Source organism: Lepisosteus platostomus, chromosome 5, assembly GCF_059453375.1.
Source record: "Lepisosteus platostomus isolate fLepPlt1 chromosome 5, fLepPlt1.hap1, whole genome shotgun sequence".
NCBI lineage: Eukaryota > Metazoa > Chordata > Actinopteri > Semionotiformes > Lepisosteidae > Lepisosteus > Lepisosteus platostomus.
Genome location: NC_142615.1, coordinates 62,937,868 through 62,954,217, shown reverse-complemented (window position 1 = coordinate 62,954,217; position 16,350 = coordinate 62,937,868). Strand labels below are relative to the sequence as shown.

The following is a 16,350-nucleotide window of genomic DNA, read 5'->3' as shown; positions in this document are numbered from 1 at the left end:
GAAGTGTAAATTTGAACATCAACACTAAGTACAGAGCAACAATATTTACACTTCTATGTCTGCCTGTGCTCAGTGTCACCAGAGAAAAGCTCCTCAAGCAAGCGTTCAGTAGTTCTAGGGATTTCCTTAAATACCTGCTTACTGTTTAGCTTTACTAAACACCGGAACAGAGTTTAGACTGGAACAGACAAGAAGGGGGGATCTTACAGTACCATCTAACATGCAAATTCCATGGGCTCTTGAGCGTAGCTTGAGCCTTGCTCCTTGGGAATAAGCTACCTGGTGCAGATCATGAGGTCAACAGCCAGCAGATTCATATCAGCACTGTAACAATCCATACCCTGAGTGAACACTCCTGGACATTGGTTATTATCACTCTACTTGCTCCAAGAGGAAATACCATAGAAGGACTGGAGTGCTGAATTTCTTAAGCCTCTTTATAGGCAGTTAGTTTCACAGGCATTTCTTATAAGTGCAGTTGTAATAGATAGGAAGCTTGTAGTGTTTGACAGCAGAACGTTGATTTTATCTTTGGCTTTGACAGTACTGAAGCTCTAATAGGCCACATACATTTTAATTTTAAAAAAAGTGACTTCAAAAGTTCAGTCAACGATCTATAACCTAGAATCTGGCATCACAGCCATCCTTCTATTCCAGATCTGTCATCAAGTCTCTGACTGCCTGAGCTTGTGTGAACAGGCCCCTCAACAGATATTTTGCTTTGCCAGTTGTAGTTAATAAGACCACGATCCCAGGAAGTTCAAATATATTTCTATTGTTGCAGATTTCGTTAGGTTCATTTTCAGAGTGCCTCTCATTGAAGATATGATATGCTTAGTTTGATGACCTGCTTAAAAAAACTCTTATCTTATCTCCACAGAGCCATGATATCAATAAATACATACAGCCTCATTTTGAAAGTGAAAGGGTAGCTGTATCTGAGCTTGGGGGCATTCTGAAGTTGAAACTTCATTGTAACACGAGGTTCTTGGGTGGTGAGAGCAAAACTACTATTCCCATACTTTCTGTTTTTCTACACAGTGCTTGTTGTGAAGAAGTCAAGCTCATTCTCTTAATGACTAAGGTCATGGACTGTGACAGCCACGTTGGCCCAGAAAACAGTAACAAGAAGAGATGAGCCAGGGCTGATTGCTTCTTTATTACCCCCTCTCAGACTATGAAAACTAGTACAAACAAAGTAGTAGCATCACTATGACAGGTTAGAACACAAACACAGCATTGTTCTCTATCAAAGTTACCTGGAGTTCTTTTCTCTTGTATTCATCTAAAACTCAAATGTCACCAAACGTCAGAGTCATTTTTTTTACGTTTATGTATAATGAATGAACAGTGCCTGCACACATGCTTTAAAGAACTGAAAATCAGGTTTTGACATATATCCTCATGTGTTGAAAATGGGTGCTGAGCAACATTCTTGTCTGAACACTGAAGAGGCAGGAGAAGGACATGAAGTAGTAAGAAAAGAAACACACAGAGACAGTGCTAAAAATATCAGGGTTGATTTTCCTCTTTCTCTTTCTTGAGGCGATCCTTGACATGAACGATTTTGCTCAGAGCACTTGAGCACACAGGATTCGGTTCTCTAGGACAGGTGGAAAGGAACAACCTTCAATAAAGAAAGTAATTCATGAGTCAAGGGGAAGAGTTTTATATTTTGTGCTGATATCAACATGCTAAATAACGTAGAAAACGTGAGTTCATTCCTGAACTTTATACCATGTTAAGAGAGGAATGATCCAGTTTCAAAACTGAAGTCAGATAAAAGGATGATAGTTTTTTGGGGGGAAACCTGCATTTCCATTAATCAAGGTAATAAATACTGATGGGTTCAAGAGCTGTCAAGCGACCGTCCAAATATCTGAAACAGAAGAGTAAATTTGAACATACACACTAAGTACAGAGACACAATATTTACACTTCTATGTCTGCCTGTGCTCAGTCTAACCAGAGAAAAGCTCCTCAAGCAAGTGTTCAGTAGTTCTGGGGCTGTCCTTAAACACCTGCTTACTGTTTAGCTTTATTAAACACCGGAACAGAGTTTCTGTTAATTCCTGTTTCATTCAGAGAATCTTTTTTAAAAAATTGCTGGTGATCTTAGTTTTGCATCGGTTTTGGGTCTGTAGTAGAAGTAGTTTTACAAGAGTTAACATAATCATGTTCGAGACGGATCTGTTCCCCGCCCCACCAACTCCCACCAGCCCAAGTCTAGGCAGCCACCTTCCTTCCAACCAGTCCCCCAGGATTCAGTCATCATGAATTTGGAGGAGATAAAGGGGGCTGCCCCAAACTTTACATTCACAGTCAGTCAGCACCCCCTTGCCGAGGACCTCTGTGCACTGTCCCATCACTGTCCTCAGGCGCAGGCTGATAGTCTCCCATCCTGAGGGTCCAGCTGTCTTGATGCCCAGCCCTCAGTGAGGCAGGAAAGGAACCCCACAATGGCAGGCGGGGTCTAGCACTCCTCCGGGTTTTCCTGCCCCCTTTAGGTTGCTCTTCTCCTGTTTCCCGACAGCTTCTGGCTCTGGCGCCCAACACCTCCTGGGCGATGTCCACAGTGGTAAGTAGGTGACCTGTCTTCGCTGCTCTACTGGTGTAACACCGGTGGCCATCTCCTCCTCCCCACCCGATTCCTCTGATGTGGCCCCTGTTGCCCAGCAGGGAGCACCCTTCTGGACGTGCCCACCGGTCTCCTCAAACACAGCATTGACCATGTAGCTGTATTGCTGGTCAGCAAAGCCTGTCAGGCCTTCCCCTCCCGGGCCATGGCAAGGTGGCCTGCCATCTCCCCCTGGGACCAGCCGTTCTCCCAGGCCACCCACTGAAACTGATACTGAAAATGATACGGGAAATAGTCCCCTCTCTGTTGGGCACAAGCCAACTGTACATATCATATACAGATCCTATGCATCTGCGTCTGCATAGGATCCTTACACTGATACTTTTATTCCATATTCTCAAAGGACATTGATCACCAGTGGAGACACTGATCCACTGAAACCCAGTGGATTTCTTTAGTATGAACAGTGGAAACTACATGGATTTAAAACTAAAAACTGGAGGCACTACTTTACTCATAGGGTGATGGAAAGGTGGAACAAGCTACCCAGCCATGTTGTTAAAACTGATACCCTGCTTCCTTTCAAGACACAGCTGGATGAGATCATCTGATGCATTAATTACTACCAAATGGGCTAGATGGGTCTCTAACTCTTCTTTTGTTCTTATGACCAACCACTGGGAGAATTTGCAGAGATGGTTTTGGATAGATTTTATGTTGAAATCAGTTTAGAGAGCAGGGAGTGGGAGTGATGGAGATTCTGGTTTTATTACAGCAAGCAGAAGAATAAGAGGAGCCTGGTCTAGATTATTTAGGTCTTCCTCGGGTCATAACAGGAACCAAATGTGCTCACTCAGTCCACCTAGATTTAATTTCTAACAGTGGCTGCACCGGTGGAGCCATTCTAGCTCTTGGCACTTAAGGGTGGGACACCTGCTGGGGGAACTGGCGCATCTCTGAGTCCAACAGGTGCTGTAGGTCTCTGTCCATCCATCCCACCCTAACACCAATGTAACGAATTTGGGTTCTCGGGCTTGTGCCCCCGCCACTCCCAGTTCCTCTCTCTACCACATGGGCGCAAACCATCACTCAACAGGGGTCTTGCCGTCTTCCTCAGCCCGGGCAGCCAACATCCGTGTTATGCGCAGGGGCATATTTATTACAGTATCTTTTATTTATAAGCGCCTGCGAATTAAGGTTTTCTAAACAGGGAGAGCAGGGAAAATATATATATTTTTTCCTGTTATGAAATTTGAATGTAAACGATGCAGGAAGGAACCATTAGATTGAGGAGGCATGAGATGAGTCTTAATGTGACATTATGAAGAAATCTAAATATTAATTCCGCTCTCTTTCACAACTAGAAACATGCAAACGTAGCTTAAATCGCTCTCACATCCTGTCCTCCGTCTTTTAAGGAAACTATAACAAAAGTAAGAAAAAAAAACGACTGTATATATAAGGGTACTAAAACTGGAGGTAGGAACTTCAAGCGCTCGACGGAAAGATCGTTTATCAGGCATTGCTGTTGCAGATGTCGATATTATTTTATGCATCAGAGCATGTAAATCAGTCTAGTTCTGTCAATCACTACTTTGTTTTAAATGGCTAGTTTATTTTAAACCGCCGGTAGTTTAAAGGAAAGCGTGGCTGCAGCTCTTGGTGTAACTGTTGATCGCGAACTTGAACTAAAGTAAGCTGTTTGTATATTTATAAAAAACTGCTATTGATAACTAGAATATTATTATTATTATTATTATTATTATTATTATTATTATTATTATTATTATTACAAATGCTGGACCTCCTTAGCTTTCCAGTATAGAAATACTGATTTGGCATAAAACGTGCAGTAAGTTTCTTATACAGAACATGTGCCGGGAGTGGATATTTTTCAAGACTAGTAAAAAATTTGAAACTGCAACAGGATATCTAACCATCGCGATAACGCTAGGCTATGTGCCGTGAAGACCTTCGGTTAAGACCCAGACGTCCCGATCAAAACGTAGGCAGAGACATCGATAACCACCTAACCTACCGCTTTGCTCTCTTGCTGACACACCCGCTCCTCTCAATGCATTTAAGCGCCGCTCATCCTCCTCGCTTAGTATTGCGTTTGACTTTTGATCTTCCCTTACTGTTGGCTGTTCATTTAGAGTGTCTTCTTGTTTTCGGACCCCTTTTAGTATTTTTATTTCGTTTCTCGGATTGCGGCTTTGTGTAACATTCGAACTTGTCTGTTTTTTCCCGTTTTTGAGCAAATCTCTCGGATTGCGAAATCACTACCGAGGACGTTCCTGGTTATTGTTCTGTCTACTGAACCCACATAGGATCCATCCTTCGGTTTAGGAAGACTGACCGTAACACCTTCTTTAAAAATATATATATATTTCCTTGAGTGGAGACAAAATCAGTGACTATGTTTTTCATGCGTCTGTTGCCGTTCTTGGGAGTTCTAGTGATATTCAATGCAATAGGCTCTAGCCAGAGTTTTCCCAAACGTTTCCGTGAAAGCATTGCCGTTCTTGAAGTGAATTCTATCATAGACTCAAATCCCACCAGCATCTACGAATCCTTCTCTGCTCTGCGGTACACAACCCCGTATTTCCGAGCTTCGGCCCGGGTACTGGTGCCGCCCATCGCTGCTAAGGAGACCTGGACCGTGGGCTGGATTCAAGCGTGCAACCACATGCAGTTTTACAATGAATACGGGGATGAAGGAACGTAAGTACCGCGTTAGCAAGCGAACTGATGTTCACATTATATATACTGTATATACAATGGCTTATTGGGGCTATCTACTAGACTTCAGTAAGAAATATGTATAGCCCTATAAAAACAAGTTTCTGTGTAACCTCTAAGAAATGCTTTACCGCATAAAAACACAAAACTGAAAATGCTCAGCACAACCTGCTACAATATACAGTATCTACAAAAACGTTTCAGAATCTTTTGACTTCCTACACCCTGTATAAATTGGTGAACAGACGCAAGTCTGATAACATTATTCTATAGTTCAGGTGGGTAGCTGCGTCAGCATGCATATGGTGCAAAGGGACAAGTAATACTTTTATTCCATGCTGAAAAAAGAAATTAAACGCAACGTTTCGGCTTTACAAAACGAAGAAACCAAACCGGTTGAACACAGCAAACCCAATCTGTTTTCACAAGTTGCTTGCACTTCTTGCCGCGGGCGAAATAAAAGCTGCTGAGCTAAATAAGGAAAGCTGTAACTATTACGACTGCTCACTGTTCCTCAGGCTGTGACAGGAGATCACACATTGTATTATTATTATTGAGAGAAAGGCTCACTGTCTGTTCCTCAGGCTGTGACAGGAGATCACACACTGTATTATTATTACTGAGAGACAGGCTCACTGTCTGTTCATCAGGCTGGGACAGGAGGTCACACACTGGATTATTATTATTATTATTATTATTATTATTATTATTATTATTATTATTATTATTATTATTATTGAGAGACAGGCTCACTGTCTGTTCCTCAGGCTGGGACAGGAGATCACACACTGGATTATTATTATTGAGAAACAGGCTCACTGTCTGTTCCTCAGGCTGGGACAGGAGATCACACACTGGATTATTATTATTGAGAGACAGGCTCACTGTTCCTCAGGCTGGGACAGGAGATTCACAGCCGAAACGTTGTGTTTTCCGTCTTTTCCATTATTCTTATTAGCACGTAATAAATGTATTACTTGTTCCTTAACATTAGTCTGTGCCTTATATTGATTGAATGTAGACAGTAAGGGGTGAATTAAACAGGCAGTTATGCTTTACCTTACTTCAAACCCCTCTTACCCACTTTTGAAACTCCATGTGGGTCCTAATGCCTCAGTATAGTGACAGGGACACTGTACTGTAAACAGGTGCCGTCCTTCGGATGAGATGTAAAACCGAGGTCCTGACTCTCTGTGGTCATTAAAAATCCCAGGGTGCTTCTTGAAAAGAGTAGGGGTGTAACCCCGGTGTCCTGGTCAAATTTCCCATTTGCCCTTACCAATCATGGCCTCCTAATAATCCCCATCCATGAATTGGCTTCATTACTGTGCTCTCCTCCTCACTGATTGCTGATGTGTGGTGAGCGTTCTGGCGCACTATGGCTGCCGTCGCATCACCCAGGTGGATGCGGTACATTGGTGGTTGCAGAGGGGAGTCCCCATTACCTGTAAAGCGCTTTGAGTGGAGTGTCCAGAAAAGCGTTATATAAGTGTAAGCAATTATTATATTTATTATTATTATTCAACTTATAAGAAATACAGCAAAAGACATTATTCTTTTTTCCTTCTTGTAATTTGCCTGTGCAGGCAGAAATTTTCAAACAAGGCCTATGTACAAAAAATTACACGTATTTGGTCATCCAAGAACTGCTTTCCTCCTTTGAGGTAGATCATTAATTGGTGGCTGTGTGGGAGAAAAAGAGTATAATGTACATGAAGGTTCTGTTAAGTAGCAAGGGAAAAGTAACCAGGCACCACATTTAGAATGTTTACTTTACAATTGTAATATAAATTGTACACAGAAATAAAGCAGAATGATCAAATCCAGGGCAGCATGGTGGAGTTCCTGGGGTGCTGTCTGCGTGGAGTTTGTATGTTCTCCCCATGTTCACATGGGTTTACTCCCACAGTCCAAAGTCATGCTGGTTGATAAATTGGCCTCTGGGAAATTGGCCCTGGTGTGTGTGTTTGTGTCTGTCTGTGATGTGATGGATTGGCGTCCTGTCCGGGGCGTGTCCTGCCTTGCACTCTCTGCACTGTGTCCCCCACTTCCCTGAATTCTACGTCTAGTGGATAGTATTTGCAGCCCTGTATTTAGTCTTAACTGTGAGGTTAATGTTAACATGGCTCAGTATGGAAGAGCCCAGCTTCACTGTTTGTATAACCTTCTTCCAAACTTCCAGCATGGCACAGCACAGCGCCCCTAGAACCCCAAGCTGGCAGTGCTACTTGAGTTATTGCAGTGTTCTTGTGTTATCGGCTAATTCACAAGTGGTGCACATTTCTTTTGCTGAGTCCTAAATTAAAAAGTTTCATGTGTCAAGACAGCAAACTTTTTGGTTTCACTTTTAGATTTAGTGTAACTATCAGTATGATCATCTTAAATAAAAGTGAGGTTAAATAGCATTTAGCATGTTCATACTATGCAATATTTATACATACAGTTTATATAATAGAAGTATAGAGTTGTATTCTAATATATTTTTACACATCTTAAGAAATAAAATGGCTGGATTTATTTGTATCTGTTTTTATTTTTGAAAGCTTTCCTCAGTAACTTCCAGTACCTCTTGCTTTGCTGAAGAGTATGAGATTATCAGGTATTTTATATCCTCAGTGAACTGTCTAAGGGATCACTAACAGGTAGTATATTAATCCTACGTGTGCTGTTATTTTCAGAACTGCTGTTATGAAATGGTGCTCTGCTTTCACCATTCATAGTTGCCTGTGAATGTTTGCCTTTATTTCAATCATGATCTTTAGCCAGGAACTACTGTAGCTACATGGCTGGAACATGTTCTGGTTGTATTTGAAGGTAAAATAACTGAACTCTAATGACTGTGAAGTGGACCTATCAAAACATGTTCAAAACTGGTATTATTTAGGGGGGGAAAAATTAATGTATCATTTGATGTTTAGTTTCTTAATCAAAACTAATTGCATTCGTCCTACGCCATGGTCAGCTATATTGAGATGTTTGCAAACTGCTCTAATGAGCTCAGCAATGGTTTCTGGATTAGTACCAAATGAAGGTTAGAGAATTGCTGTGGAGAAAGTGACAAGGTCTATATTAAAACGCCTGAAACAGTGGCACAAGTCAAGATGTGAATATTCTCAGAAATTTCACATTTCCCAGCAGAGTACTTGTTAACACGGTTCTTAATAGATTCAGCACCAGTAGCCTGGACTCAAATTTCCCTCTGGAGAAACCCTTTTGTGTCTCTGAAATGAAGGGTGACAGGGAAGGGATTGAGAGAAATGAGAAAGAAGAAGACGCAAATACAAAGAGACACATATTTAATCTTTTGTTTTTATGTACCTGTAATAAAAAAGGAAATGCTGCTACAGTACATATTCAATCAGTGCTTACTGTAAAGATGTACACAAATGTGTTCTGCCGTACAGTAATCTTTTTATTACCAGGTTGCAGCTTAACCTTCTCTAAATAGTCATATGCAATGTCACTACTACTAGTGACACTGTGCACACTACACGTTGCATTTATAGGATTTGCTGACACTCTCATCTTGGTATACTGTATAAGGAGCTTCTTGTATTCAATGTCCAAGTCCAGGGAACAAATTATTGTCAAAACAGCACTTACCCAGTCCTGCAGTGATTTGATGCCAGTAAAGATAGGACGGTTTGTCCAAGAGCATGGACAGTGTTAGTTTCAGTGTGGGTGAGCCACTTATCTGACTGACCAGGACAAAGACACTTGTCCAGTTGTCTGTGGTTTGTTTGTTTGTTTGTTGAATTTCAAATCAGTGTATTTTCAGCTCAGTGCTCAGCAGTGACCCTGTGACTTGTCTGTAAACATCCAGTATCTCAATCAACGTTTCTCAAATGCACAACAATACAGTGTGCAGCAGTACATGCCGGCAATGCAATTCCTTTTCTACGAGGGGGGGGTCATAAAAATGACTAAATTAAGTAACATAGAATATGAATAAGATGAACTCCAACAAAACTCAATATAAATAGAGCTGTTATGTGTCCAGGGTGTATGCAATACATTATGTCCAAGTAGTGCAGTACACCAAATACAAAGAAATACAATGAAAACTGTACAGTATGTCCATGCAGCCATTACAGTGATTTGCTGAAGCTGCAGGTTGGCTATTTAGCAGTCTTGAATGCTTCGATACTAGGATGACTGGGGTCTTGAGAATGGATCTGGACTTCTTAAGACATCTAGCTGAGAAGATATCATGGATGTCTGGTACCTTACAGCCGGTAATGAGCTGCGCTGACTTCACCACCCTCTGTGGTACTTGGTGCAGTGCGATTTCAGGTGGAGCAGTTTCCATACCAGGCAGTGATGCAGCCAATCAGGATACTCTCAATAGTGCACCTGCAGAAGCTGGCCTGGATATGTGATGGCATTCTGAACATCTTTAGCCTTCGGACAAAGAACAGGCGCTGCCGTGCTGTTTTGACCACGATGTTGGTGTGGTGGGTCCAGGTAAAGTCCTCTGAGATGTTAACTCCCAGGAACTTAAAACTGCTGACCCTCTCCACTGCAGTCCCATTGATATAAATAGGTATGTGATCTCCCTATTGGTTCCTATAATCCACAATAATTTCCTTAGTCTTACTGATGTTCAGAGAGAGGTTGTTCTCCTGGCACCATGCTGCCAGGGTTTCAACCTCCTACCTGTACGCAGACCCTTCACCATCTGTGATCAGGCCGATGGCTGTTGTATCATCCGTAAACTTGATGATGGAGTTGAGTTACGCCTGACGACACAATCATGAGTAAATAAGGAGTAGAGGAGAGGGCTAAGCACACAGCCATGGGGGGGCTCCAGTTTTTAGAGTCTGGGTAGAGCATAGAAAGTTTGTGAACCCTTTAGAATTTTCTGAATTTCTACATACATTTGTAAATTTATGTAAAGCATAAGTTCACATACTTTTTCTGACAGACATTTCATGTTGGATCATTTTGATCAATAAATGAATGAAAAAGTATATCCTTTTGTGTGTTATTTGTTTTATTGGGTTCTCTTTGTATATTTCTATGACTTAGATGAAGATCTCATCACATTTTAGGTCAGAATTATGCAGAAATTCAGAAAATTCTAAAGGGTTCACAAACTTTCTAGCACCACTGTATGTTGGTGCCCACCCTCACCACCTGCGGACATCAAGAAGTCCAGGATCCAGTAACAGAGGGAGATGTTCAGTCCCAGGTCCTGGACCTTGATGACGAGCTTTGAGGGCACTATGGTATTGAATGCTGAGCTGTAATCAACAAACAGCATTCTCACATATGTTCCTTTCTTATCCCCTTGTGAGAGGGCAGTATGGAGGGCAGTGGCTATAGCATCCTCTGTTGACCTGTTCTGGCGATACGCAAATACTAATGGGTCAAGTGTATCAGGCAGTGAGGAGGTGATGAATGCTTTGACCAACCACTCGAAGCACTTGATAATTGATGTAAGTGCAACGGGGCAGTAGTCATTTAGACACCTGACTCTGTTTCTTAGGAACGGGGACAATGGTGCCTTTCTTAAAGCAAGAAGGAACTATGTACTGAGCTAGAGAAAGATTGAGTATGTCTGAGAAGACATCTGCCAACTTGTCTGCACATGACTTCAGAACATGGCCATTGCCAGGAGCCTTGTGTGGATTGGTCTTTTTATAAACTTTTTATAAACTCTATAGTTGTATTTAGCTCTTTTGATGGCTTTCTTGAGGTCGTATCTGGATTTTTTTTGTATTTATCCAATTTGCTAGATTTGAAAGTGGCTGTCCTAGCTTTAAGTTTGGCATGTATCTTTCCATTTACCCATGGTTTTTGATTTGGGTATGTGTGAACAATAATCCTGGGAACCATGTCTTCAATGCATTTGTTGATGCAGCCAGTAACATAGTCTGCATACAGATTGATATTTCTGGCAGTTCTGTGGAAGATCTGCCAGTCAGTCGTAAGGATAGCAGAGTCTGGAACAGATGGGTCAGGCCAAGTTTCAGTAAGAGCCAGCACGTTGCAGTTCTTGATGTCCCATTGGAAAGAAAGCCTTGCTTTCAGTTCATCCAGCTTATTGTGACTGAACATTAGCAAGAAGTATACTCGGGAGCTGGGCACGATTGCTCCGCTGCCTCAGTATTACCAGAACGCCTGCCCGTTTACCCCTCTTCCTACGACGCCGTCTTCTTCCCAGTACAGGTGAGACACCACAGTCCATAGTCGGCAGTAATTATTGGTGTAGATTTAACTTTGTCAGTATTCGATCTTATGTCCATAAGTGTTTGTTGGTCATATCTAATCACCGAGCAAACAGTACGTGCAGTTAGCAGTACAAAAAACAACAAAACTAAATAAACAAGGACGAATGGATGCTCGCAGGACACTTGCAGGACGCCAGCCTTCACTGTCAGCGCCATCTTACTCGCCATTTTACATCTTACTTGTCAGATGCACTAATTTATGTCGTAATGAGCCATATCCATTGGCTAGGTCCAGCCATAGTACTGTTAGTTCCCTATTCCTTTTTTTGCCTCCTTTCTGCACTAATATATCCATGTACTTGTTAAGCAGCATGTAGTCAGTAAGTCATCTTGCCACAATTGCCAGAAAGATCTTTCCTTCCACATTCAGCAAAGATATAGTTCTAAACTGTCCTATGCCCTAGGCATTCTCCCGCTTTGGTATGAAACATACCTCCACTACATGCCAATCTGCCTCTTTTCAATACAACCCTTAAAAGCCTCCATAGCACTCTTGTTACTTTTAGACAGTATTTGCACACTTGACCCAGGTACTGAGGATGATCTTGCTTTCCTGATGATGCTGGTCATTTCCTTCAGTCTCCTGCATATCAAAAACATCCATTGGATCATCAGATTTAAATCTGTCAGCAGCTGTGAGAGCCGTGTCAGTCCCCCAGGCAGTGGTGACTCCATTGGTATCTGTGGGGCCTGTGAAGTGAAAAATAGCAGATAACTCTGACAAGCACAGGTTCCTGCAAGGTTGCTGGGTTATATCTTTCCTGTGCTGGTTTTAGGAGCTGCTGTAAATGCAGGCCTGTTAAACTATGGAGAATCTAAATTGGACGAGGGGGGGATTTAAAAGAAAATAATTGACAATTTTTATTTTTTTTGGGGGGGGGGAATTACAGAATGTGCAACAACTTCTAAGTGGCACAGTGGTTAGCATTACACCATCTCTGAGTTCAATTCTTAGGGTGTATATAGAGTTGTATCTTCTAATGAATATAGGGAGGGTTTTTTCCCAAAGTCCAAAGACATACTGGTGGATTAGTTGCCTTCTGGGGAAAATTGGCCCTCGTGTGTGTGTGTGTGTGTGTGTGTGTGAGGGACTGGTGTCCCATCTAAGGTGTATCCTGCCTTGTGCATTTTGCTTATAGGCTCCCCTGCTATTCTGAATTGGATGAAGCAGTTATAATATGTGTGGATAGATGATGGATTTACTTTTCAAAAAAGTTAATGGGCATATCTGAACAAATCTTGCCACATCTGAATCACTGGTACTGCAGAGTTATCCAAAGAGGATGCAGGACTTGTGTGATACCAGTGCGATCCTATGTTTATTTTTAACAAAAACAGATGCATGGGATATTAAGAATGAGTATGACTTCTGTCAGTTAAAGCCAATACAGTTCAAACAGGTGTATATACAGTGGTGTGAAAAAGTGTTTGCCCCCTTCCTGATTTCTTATTTTTTTGCATGTTTGTCACACTGAAATGTTTCAGATCATCAAACAAATTGAAATATTAGACAAAGATAACGCAAGTAAACACAAAATGCAGTTTTTAAATGAAGGTTTTTATTATTAAGGGGAAAAAAAAATCAAAACCTACATGGCCCTGTGTGAAAAAGTGATTGCCCCCCCCCGTTAAAACATATATCAACTGTGGTTTATCACATCTTTGGAAAGCTGAGTTCAATTTCTCTAGCCACACCCAGGCCTGATTACTGCCACACCTGTTCTCAATCAAGAAATCACTTAAATAGGACCTGCCTGACAAAGTGAAGTAGACCAAAAGATCATCAAAAGCTAGACATCATGCTGCGATCCAAACAAATTCAGGAACAAATGAGAAAAAGGGTAATTGAGATTTATCAGTCTGGAAAAGGTTATAAAGCCATTTCTAAAGCTTTGCGACTCCAGTGAACCACAGTGAGAGCCATTATCCACAAATGGCAAAAACATGGAACAGTGGTGAACCTTCCCAGGAGTGGCCGGCGGACCAAAATTACCCCAAGAGCGCAGCGACGACTCATCCAAGAGGTCACAAAAAACCCCACAACAACATCCAAAGAACTGCAGGCTTCACTTGCCTCAGTTAAGGTCAGTGTTCATGACTCCACCATAAGAAAGAGACTGGACAAAAAAGGCCTGCATGGCAGAGTTCCAAGACGAAAACCACTGCTGAGCAAAAAGAACATAAAGGCTCGTCTCAGTTTTGCCAGAAAACATCTTGATGATCCCCAAGACTTTTGGGAAAATACTCTGTGGACTGACGAGACAAAAGTTGAACATTTTGGAAGGTGTGTGTCCCATTACATCTGGCGTAAAAGTAACACAGCATTTCAGAAAAGGAACATCATACCAACAGTAAAATATGGTGGTGGTAGTGTGATGGTCTGGGGCTGTTTTGCTGCTTCAGGACCTGGAAGACTTGCTGTGGTAAATGGAACCATGAATTCTGCTGTCTACCAAAAAATCCTGAAAGAGAATGTCCGGCCATCTGTTCATGACCTCAAGCTGAAGCGCACTTGGGTTCTGCAGCAGGACAATGATCCAAAACACACCAGCAAATCCACGTCTGAATGGCTTAAGAAAAACAAAATGAAGACTTTGGAGTGGCCTAGTCAAAGTCCTGACCTGAATCCGATTGAGATGTTGTGGCATGACCTTAAAAAAGCGGTTAAGGCTCGAAAACCCTCCAATGTGGCTGAATTACAATAATTCTGCAAAGATGAGTGGGCCAAAATTCCTCCACAGCGCTGTAAAAGACTCATTGCCAGTTATCGCAAACGCTTGATTGCAGTTGTTGCTGTTAAGGGTGGCCCAACCAGTTATTAGGTTTAGGGGCAATCACGTTTGCACACAGGGCCATGTAGGTTTGGATTTTTTTTTTCCCTTAATAATAAAAACCTTCATTTAAAAACTGCATTTTGTGTTTACTTGTGTTATCTTTGTCTAATATTTCAATTTGTTTGATGATCTGAAACATTTCAGTGTGACAAACATGCAAAAAAATAAGAAATCAGGAAGGGGGCAAACACTTTTTCACACCACTGTATATATATATTTTCTTGTTAGATGGGAACACATTTTCCTGCTGGAAAATTCTTCCTTAGTTCTTGCTGTGCAAAAGCCTTGGATATTTTAGGCAAATTCAGGAAGTACCATATGTTATGAGCATCATCAATTGGTACAAGCCACCATTAATGTTTTCAACTACTCTAATCATTTTGACTATTTTTCCTACAGTTCAGTTTGTGTGAGTTTTTGATCCATAAGTGATCAGAATCTTCAACAATATGATCTCAGTAACTCAAAGTAATGATGACCCAATTAGAAACACTATAGTAGCTAATCAATCCAGCCACCATAGACTTGTGTGTTACTATAAAGGGGGAAAGTGTCAAACTTGCACTGTTGCTGTGTTACATGTTGATGTGCTGATCTATTAATTGGCGTGTTTTGTTTTAGGTCTAGCTGGGAGATCCCTGATTTAAGGGATGGTAAAATTCAAGCAATAAGTGACTCTGATGGGGTGAACTACCCCTGGTATGGCAATAAGAAAGAGATCTACATTTTCACCAGCCCCACCATGAAGGACACAGAGTTCAACGTCACCATGGACGACAATTTCAACCCCAGTGTGTCCTGGGGCGTGCCCGTGAGCAACAGCAACCAGTCCCAGCTGACCAATATCCGCAGGGACCAGAGCTTCATCACCTGGCTGGTGGCCATCAACCAGGCCAGCAGGGAGCACTTCATCCTGAAGACCATCAAGTGGAGGATGCAGCTGCAGATCGAGATCGACCCCGGCAAACCCCTGGGCCAGCGTGCCAAGCTGCTGGAGCCCACCGCCCAGGAGCAGCCCCAGATCCTGGCCAGGAACGAGCCCATTCCGCCCAACGCCATGGTGAAGCCCAATGCCAACGACGCGCAGGTCCTGATGTGGAGGCCAGAAACCGGGAAGCCTGTGGTTGTTATACCACCAAAACTATAGGGTAGTATATTGAAGAAAGGAACCCCCCCCCCCCGACCAAAAATATAACAAGATGCCCCAAGTGGCAAAGCTATGAACGTCTCCTGGACTTAACAACTGCAACCATTCTACCTTTAGCACAGTGATACTCGGCCCAGTTTAAATTAAATCGTTGCAAAAATGGCTAGTATTATTTTATGCAAGGCATTTTTTTAACATTATATGAGAATATATACAGTAGGTGTGTGTGTATCTACAAATTTGCACATCTTGTTTCCTGGGATAGGAAGGGTGGGAGAATTGTTTTTTCAAACAGGAAAAAAATAATAAAGAAGGTAGTCCCCTAATTGAGTAGTCACATTAGAAGCTCAAAAAAAAACTATGATCTGAGTATTTATACTATGTAGTAATTTTGTACCTAAAAGAACCTGAAACTCCAACTGTACTGTTGTAGAGAAAAGAGGCACAGTGCAGTTCAGTGAAGGATTGAAAGAGGTTTATTAATAATGAAGAGGCCTCCCCAAGATCAGACTGTCAGAGTAATCCTATCTGATTTGCTTGCCATTGTTCAAAAGCACCCTTTTATACCGTTATAATCATCTCCTCTATGTACCTAACATGGTATTGGAGAAGCACATATTTTATGATCAATATGTTAAGGACTAACCGCTGATCCATGCTACAGACTTTCATATATGCAACACAACAGTCTGCTTGTTCAGCGTATGTGTCAGATTCTTTTTTTGCAACAACAGGTGTTTGTACACTGTGTCCTTCGCACAAGCATCTGTTAACTGTATGCAGAAGTGTGCTTTTCTGGTCACAATAAATCCCCAT

General features: G+C 41.9%; 1 protein-coding gene across 1 annotated transcript; it reads left to right on the top strand.

The window, feature by feature from the left end:
• The first annotated feature begins 4,472 nt into the window (after positions 1–4,472).
• On the top strand, positions 4,473–15,556 carry LOC148670951 (protein FAM78A-like). Its single transcript, XM_088631756.1, has 2 exons — positions 4,473–5,302; positions 15,009–15,556. Exons 1-2 carry the CDS (start codon positions 4,998–5,000, stop codon positions 15,532–15,534), a joined length of 831 nt encoding a protein of 276 aa, XP_088487882.1. The 5' UTR covers positions 4,473–4,997; the 3' UTR covers positions 15,535–15,556.
• The last annotated feature ends 794 nt before the right edge of the window (positions 15,557–16,350 follow it).

Coding starts and splice junctions, on each gene's coding strand:
- LOC148670951 (XM_088631756.1), top strand. CDS start 4,998: ATGTTTTTCATGCGTCTGTTGCCGTTCTTGGGAGTTCTAGTGATATTC. Junction 5,303..15,008: donor GAATACGGGGATGAAGGAAC/GTAAGTACCGCG, acceptor GTTTTGTTTTAG/GTCTAGCTGGGAGATCCCTG.